A 7,378-nucleotide genomic window follows, 5' to 3' on the forward strand; every position below is an offset into this window, starting at 1 on the left:
ATGTTACCTTAGTGATACTTGCCTCATGAGCTAACTTTAGCTCATCATAGGAAATTAGAAGATCATCATGAGAGCTTGAGAGCTTTTTATGACTTTCTTCCAATTCCCTATAATTGCTAGTTAGCAACTCAAGTTGAGCCCTTAGCTCAACATTCTCCTTTAAGGTCGATGCTTCACAAGAATTAAAGTTAGTAGCACAAGCATCAACAATAGTTTTCTCATTTCCATGCATATAGGATTCAATTTTTTGTGTAAGCATGAAATTAGCATGCTTCTCATCTTTTAGCTCATGCTTGAGGAGAGTGAATCTCATTTCCCCATTTTCAACATGGGACTCCAACTCCACTATGGTTTCCCTATATTTATTCAAGGTATCCATAGAGTGTTCGAGATAAGCACGAGCTTCTTTATTACCACGAAGAGAAGCATATACCATTCCCATATCATGCACCAAGATATTATGTTCTTCATCATTATCATCATCATCACTCTCATCATTAGAGGATGTGTTAGGAGTCAAAGTAGGAGATACCTTTGGTCCATTTGCCATAAGGCACATGTGCATACCGGAGGATGAAGATGAATATATTCTTGAATCCTCATTTGAAAACATGTCTTGATCCATAGAGTGTTCGATTTCCTCTACATTGTTAGTCAACAAACAACTAGAGGAAATAGAAGCATTTTGATTATGGGAGCAAGACAAAGCAAGCATATCATCATGGGATCTATGTAAGCAATTTACACATGATATGCAAGGACTATCAACACAAGTATGTAGGTCATTTTCAATGCTAGATGTGTTTAAGTCCAAAGAGAAAGCATTACAATGGGATAGAGATGAAGAATCATCACTATTGAGCACAATATCAACATTGCAATTTCCCTCACCACTCACCATATCATTACCTTGTGTCTTGCAACACGTTGGTGAAGTGGAAGAAGATGATGACTCATCACGGCCGGAGGTGGAAGCAACTTGGAGCTCTTCATGATGTGAAGAAGAAGAGAGCTCCTCGGAGTCACCACCGACCAAATGAGAAGTGGATCCACCAAACATTTCCTTAAGCTTGATCCACATCTCATGAGACGACTTTCGCTTTATATATATCAAGAACCTACGAAAATCGGGTCTCAAGGAGAATAAAAGCTCATTAGATACTTGAGCTTCAAGATGTAAGTTTTTCTCATCCTCTAAAGATAGATTTTGAGGATCCATCGGAGGAGAAAAACCTACATCTAGAAATTGCTCAATGTTTGGACACGAGGTCCGAAGTTTACAAAGCAAGCAATTTCGCCACAAATGATAATTTGTGCCAACAAAGATAATTGTGTCATTGTGCACTAAATTACTAGCCGACATCTTTACTCTCAAGGCGGTGAAGCCTAAAACAAGGAGAGACCTTGCTCCGATACCAATTGAAAGATCGAGATGTCGCCTAGAGGGGGGGTGAATAGGCAATTACAAACTCTTGCGGATTTGTCTTGTATGAATGCGGAATTAAACTATCGTTTAGTTTACAAGCACAAACCCTAAATATGCTAAGCTCAACTAAGTGTAACAATAGCAACTAGAGCTAAGCAAGATAGGCACAAGATATATGTAGCACAAGTGATAGCAAGATATATGTACTTCAAGCACGATGGCTATCACAAGGAAAGAGAGCTCGGGTATAGAAATAACCGAGGCACGCGGAGACGAGGATGTATTCCCGTGTTCCCTTGCTTTGCAACAAGGTACGTCACGTTTGGAGGAGTGGAGGTCCCACGAAGGATTCCCCGCGCCACGAAGGCTCACCCTATTCTCCGAACCACACCCACGAAGGATAATGGCCCTTTCCTTATGGTTAGCTTTTCCTCCGCTCCGGAGATGGCAAGCTCCACAACCACTTCACAAGCTCCACGAAGGAGAAGCCCGGGCCTCTTCACAATCTTCTTGAAGAGATCACCGGAGCACCAACCGCCAAGCCAACTAGGAGGTTTCCCTCCAAGAGTAACAAGCTCACGGTCTCTCACTCGAACTAATCGTGGTGGAGAGCTCAACACTATGCAATGATGCAAAGCAAGAACACCGGAGGTGTTCAAGTCCTTCACACTCAAATCCCACCAAAGCAACGAATGCTAGGATGAGATTGGAGAGGAAGAACAAGGGGGAAAGTCAACTAAAGACTCCAAGATCTAGATCCCAAGAGATTCCCTCACTTAGAGAAGAATTGGTTTGGTGGAAGTGTAGATCTAGATCTCCTCTCTCAAATCCTCAAATATGAGCAAGAATCATGGGGGGGAACAAGAGAGAGAGCAACTTCTTCAAATGCAACAATGGAGGTGAGAGAATGGGAAGAAGTAATTTGCTCAAGGTGGAAGAAAGGTATTTATAGCAAGGGAGAAAGAAATAACCGTTGGGGGGGAAAAGACAAAGAAATAGGCAGAAAAACGGGCCAGAAAAAGTCCCCAGCCGGCGGCCCAGCCGGTTGACCGGAGCTGTGGCCGGCCAGGCCGGTCTGAGTCCGGCCCGGCCGGACCAGCGGCCGGGCGAGGCGCGCGCCGCGCCGGGCGGCGGAAAGGCCCCAGGCCGCGCGGGGAGCGGCCCAAGCCGCGTGGGCGGCGGCGGCCCAAGCCGCGTGAGCGGCGGCGGCCAGCAGCGCCGGGCGGCGCGGAGTGCTGGCCGCGCGGGGGCGCGACGGGGGTGCAGGCCGGGTGGGCCGCCGGACTGAGAAGCGGCCCGGTCAAGTTCCCGGTTGGACCGGACTGAGAGCTGGGCTGCCTGGCTGCTGGGCCGGTTGGCCGGTCGGAGACCGGGGCTGTCCCGGGTGGGCCGGTGTGTGGCCCGGTCGACCGGTCGGAGACCGGGCAGCCGTCCCCCTTTTTTTTTTCTTTTTCTTTTTCTTCTTTTACCTTTTCTTTAATAACTATTGCTCCCGAACTCCGATTAACATGAAACCAATTTTGTTTGGAAGATAACAACGAATGCTATCTAATAGAAAGTGAAAACCCAAGAATCTGTAGGAGGGGATTTTATCATGAATATAAAAGGTAGAACCTTATATCATGAATAACCGGTAAAATCACCCAACCTCGAAAACGCAATAGAAGATGCATGCGAACTCCGTTTTCGATGAACTTGGGCTTGTTGTAAAGCTAGCAACAAGCTCAAGAACCTCACATAGAGAAACACCAAGAAGCAATAAGGATATGCAAAGTATGCAAAGGATTGAGCTCCCTAAGACGATGTGATCAAGTTACCCAACCGAAAGCCCCTCTTAATAGTGCGGCTATCTATCCTATAATCCGGTCTCCCATCATCCACCTTGAGACCGGTAAAAGGAAAACCTAGCAAGGCCATACCTTTGCCTTGCGCATCCCGCTTGATCTTGATGATAACTCTTCAAGCTCTACACAAGCCGGAATGCCTCACTTGATCAATGTTGCTTCGTGAAGACTCACAAATACTCCCCCATACACTATGATGGGAAAGCTCCATTGATGCACATCTTCACATGTCCATTATCACCAAAATGGACGGCAAGCTTCAAACATGTGATCCACTTGAGATGCTCATCTTGAACTTGCCCAACTCAATCCTTGTATCTTCTCATACTCACATAAGATAGAGCATGGCTAATATTGAGTTCCACATAAGAACTCCATCTTCATTTCTTCTTCTTGATCATATCACATATGTATCTTCATAACCGATGATCTTGATGCCAATACCCAAGGTATACCTTTATCTTCATGGCATCCATACTTGAATCCAACACATGGAATACAAGTAGTACCTATGGAATATTCCTTCATATAAACTCAATGAAAACATTAGTCCATAGGGGTTGTCATTAATTACCAAAACCACACATAGGGGCAATGTACCCTTACAGTATACTTATAAATGGTTTGTATATTTATATTGCAATTTGATCAAAGTGATTTGAATTATGAAATGTATTTGATTTATGAATTCATATTTCATATTCTATATTGTTTATCTTTTACTCATTGAGTTTAAATTCAATATGACTTGTCAATTCAAAATCAACTCCCAAATACACAAGTTACAAAAGAGATCATGTCAAAATTCTTAACTCACATTGCCTAACCCTAATTGCAATTGAGAGAGAACCTCGATCCCTCTTAGGTTTAGTTGCAATAAGGCGCGAAAATTTTCCTCGTCGCACATCCCAATTCTAAATATACCCTTCGATGATCTATGTTCTGGGTTATTACATAATGCTTCCTTGATTTCTATATGTAGTACCGTCGAGTTGAATGAAAAAAAATAAAACCCCAAACCTCCGCTGCGGTAGAGAAATCACCATTTTCTCTGCCGTGGCAGAAAAACGACAACGTCCGAGCGCTTGACGCTTGGAGGACTACCGGGACTAAAGCCATTCCACCTCGAGCACCCGAGCACAACCACGTGAAGGCCTTTTAGTCCCGGTTGTGGTACAACCGGAACTAATGGAGGGGGTGGGGATGGGAGTGGATGGGGGGACTAAAGGTCGTTACCAACCGGGACGGTAGCCTTGTTTTGTACAGTGTAGCGCGACCGCCCTAAAATACGCCACATCAGGATCCCAAAAAAAAATGACGCCACATCAGCGACTATGTCATGATGACATTACAAATGCTACAGCACTGGGTGTCACCTCGGTCCTATCGTTTGGATTGTTGCCTAGAGATGTCACCTGCATCGGCAGCGTCACCGGGAAAGAGTCTCCACACCGGTTGCATTGCTGAACTGGACGTACGTCAACAATGTCCGGCATTTTGGAAAGATGAGGCAGATCGATTTATAACTATTAGCTAGCTCACTCTCTTCCATATCGATTTCGGAGAATCCTAAAACCAGCTTGGAATATCCAAAATACTGACATTTTATGGTTCTCTTTACCGCCCTCTCTGATATCCACGCATTCCTATTTCCTACTCTCATTATAAAAGCAGCAAAGATGTACGTATTCTCAATAAGCAGCTGACGCCTGACAGCAGTAGATCAAGATGAGGACCTTCAGCGTTGTCGTGCTGGTGATCCTACTGGGCGCGTCTCTGACCAGTGGCGCGACCGTGCGGCAGAAGGATGTCCTAAGCACCTTCATCAAATCCAGGGCCCACACGCTCACAAGTGATCCCAACACCTGGGCTGATCCGAACAGCAGCTTCAAGCACCTGCCCACGAAGTGCAAGAGCCCGCCACCCGGCACCAGGGAGGCCGACAAGATCGCGGCGCTGCCCGGCCAGCCACCGCGCGTCAACTTCGACCAGTACTCCGGCTATGTCACGGTGAGCGAGGAGCACGGACGCGCACTCTTCTACTACTTTGTCGAGTCCCCCTACGAGGCCGCCTCCAAGCCTCTCGTCCTCTGGCTCAACGGCGGGCCTGGTTGCTCTTCGCTGGGCGCCGGCGCATTTCAAGAGCTTGGCCCGTTCCGTGTGAACCCCGATGGCAAGACCCTGAGCAGAAACAAGCATGCCTGGAACAACGGTTGGTGACTGATATATCCTTTTACAACATCATATAGTCTAGGTCACTGATGGTTGTGGTCTCGTGCAGTGGCAAATGTGCTCTTCCTAGAGTCGCCGGCGGGTGTGGGATTCTCATACTCAAACACATCGTCGGAGAACAGCCAGAGCGGCGACACGAGGACGGCAGTGGATGCCTACATCTTCCTGCTCAACTGGCTGGAGAGGTTCCCCGAGTACAAGGGCCGTGACTTCTTCATCGCAGGCGAGAGCTACAGCGGCCATTATGTGCCCCAGCTCGCCACCGTCATCACTGCCCTCTACGAACTCGGTGCCTCAAGCTTCAACCTTAAGGGGATCTTCGTAAGTTGGCTGATCATAGCCGTCGTTACGAGCTTACAAGAGACAAGTTTTGTATGAACATCACTGACTAATTTGGTGTAACTTTCTGCAGGTCGGCAACCCGTACCTAGATCACTATAAGAACCAAAGGGGAGTGTACGAGTTCCTGTGGAACCACGGTGTGATGTCCGACGAGGTGTGGAGCAACATAATCGCGCACTGCACCTTTGGGCGGGTCGAGGGAAAAGCATGCGGCGAAGCCAAGTCGTCGTTTAGAATCGGCGACATTGATCGCTACAACATCTACGCCCCGGTCTGCCTTGAGTCGCCAAACGGCAGCCTCCACTCCAGTAGCTACGTAAGTAGTGCATGGAAGTATCTCTGAGTAATGTTTTTTTCTCACTAAAGTATCTCATTACGAAGCTCAGATTGATTTGCTTTTGTGATTGAGACAGTTAGCAGGCTACGATCCATGCATCGGTGCCTATGTCGATGCCTACTTCAACAATCCCGAAGTTCAGAAGGCTATACATGTCCGAACCAAGACAGAGTGGTCAGAATGCGCGTAAGTAGCACACTCTCTTACAAACCCTGAGTTTTGCTCCACTAATTTCTCGACCGGATGCCTACCTTTGATGTAATTTGCTGTCTACAGTGGCATAGACTGGACTGATGCGCCAGTTTCGATGGTGCCAACCCTCGATTGGCTTATCGCCACCGGTTTAAGAGTCTGGATCTACAGGTAACCATTGTTTGCATACTCAAAATGAACTTTTTTTTTGCCATAGTTGCTATACTCCTATCTGACGACATCATGGCTGGCTAATTTGATGGCAGTGGTGATATGGATGACGTGTGCCCCATTACTGCGACGAGATACTCTGTCAAGGATCTTGATCTAGCCATCACAAAACCGTGGCGCCCATGGTACACCCCACAGAGCGAGGTAGCTACATATGTATATGCGGTCATTCCTACTATACAAGTTTTGTTATGGAATTGCTATATACTAAAATTGATCATGTGATCCAATATAGGTTGGAGGCTACGCTCAACAATACGAGGGGGGATTCACATTCGCTTCAGTTCGCGGTGCTGGCCATCTGGTCCCTAGCTTCCAGCCTCAAAGATCGCTTGTTCTTTTCTACTCATTCCTAAAAGGTGTTCTGCCACCAGCCTTCCCAAAAGTGATCAGTGCATAAGCATATATTGCTAATGCTGGTCATGTGTGGTTCTATGTTTCCTGCCAGCTAGAGAGACTACTATTCCTGCTGGAAACTAATAAATTAATTGTGATCAAGGTCCGTGATGTGATTCTTGAGAAGTAAATTTTTTCAATGATTTTTCCACCTATGTACTTTGCCCCGAAGAATGTTCAGGACATGTTGTCATTCTTTAAATACATTATGATCTGCTCAGTGTGTGTGTGGGAGTTTATGGGAAAATTATTTATACGGTGTGTGCAGCAATCTTATTGTCGACCCTTGTAGACAACAAAAGGAAACACGCCATCTATATCTATTGGACAAATGTAATAAAATCATGTTCACATGAATATGTAATATGGTATACATTG

General features: G+C 46.2%; 1 protein-coding gene across 1 annotated transcript; it reads left to right on the plus strand.

Annotated features, from left to right (window-relative positions):
* The first annotated feature begins 4,998 nt into the window (after positions 1-4,998).
* Positions 4,999-7,130, plus strand: LOC124657085 (serine carboxypeptidase 1-like). Its single transcript, XM_047195700.1, has 8 exons — positions 4,999-5,482; positions 5,552-5,823; positions 5,915-6,160; positions 6,258-6,367; positions 6,458-6,544; positions 6,640-6,748; positions 6,840-6,989; positions 7,053-7,130. Exons 1-8 carry the CDS (start codon positions 4,999-5,001, stop codon positions 7,128-7,130), a joined length of 1,536 nt encoding a protein of 511 aa, XP_047051656.1.
* The last annotated feature ends 248 nt before the right edge of the window (positions 7,131-7,378 follow it).

This window comes from Lolium rigidum, chromosome 5 (assembly GCF_022539505.1).
Source record: "Lolium rigidum isolate FL_2022 chromosome 5, APGP_CSIRO_Lrig_0.1, whole genome shotgun sequence".
Taxonomy (NCBI): domain Eukaryota; kingdom Viridiplantae; phylum Streptophyta; class Magnoliopsida; order Poales; family Poaceae; genus Lolium; species Lolium rigidum.

Excerpts from the sequence above, each read along its gene's own strand:
- LOC124657085 (XM_047195700.1), top strand. The coding sequence starts at position 4,999 with ATGAGGACCTTCAGCGTTGTCGTGCTGGTGATCCTACTGGGCGCGTCT. Across the intron at positions 6,161-6,257 it reads GCCTCCACTCCAGTAGCTAC|TTAGCAGGCTACGATCCATG; the intron begins GTAAGTAGTGCA and ends TGATTGAGACAG. Across the intron at positions 6,368-6,457 it reads ACAGAGTGGTCAGAATGCGC|TGGCATAGACTGGACTGATG; the intron begins GTAAGTAGCACA and ends TGCTGTCTACAG.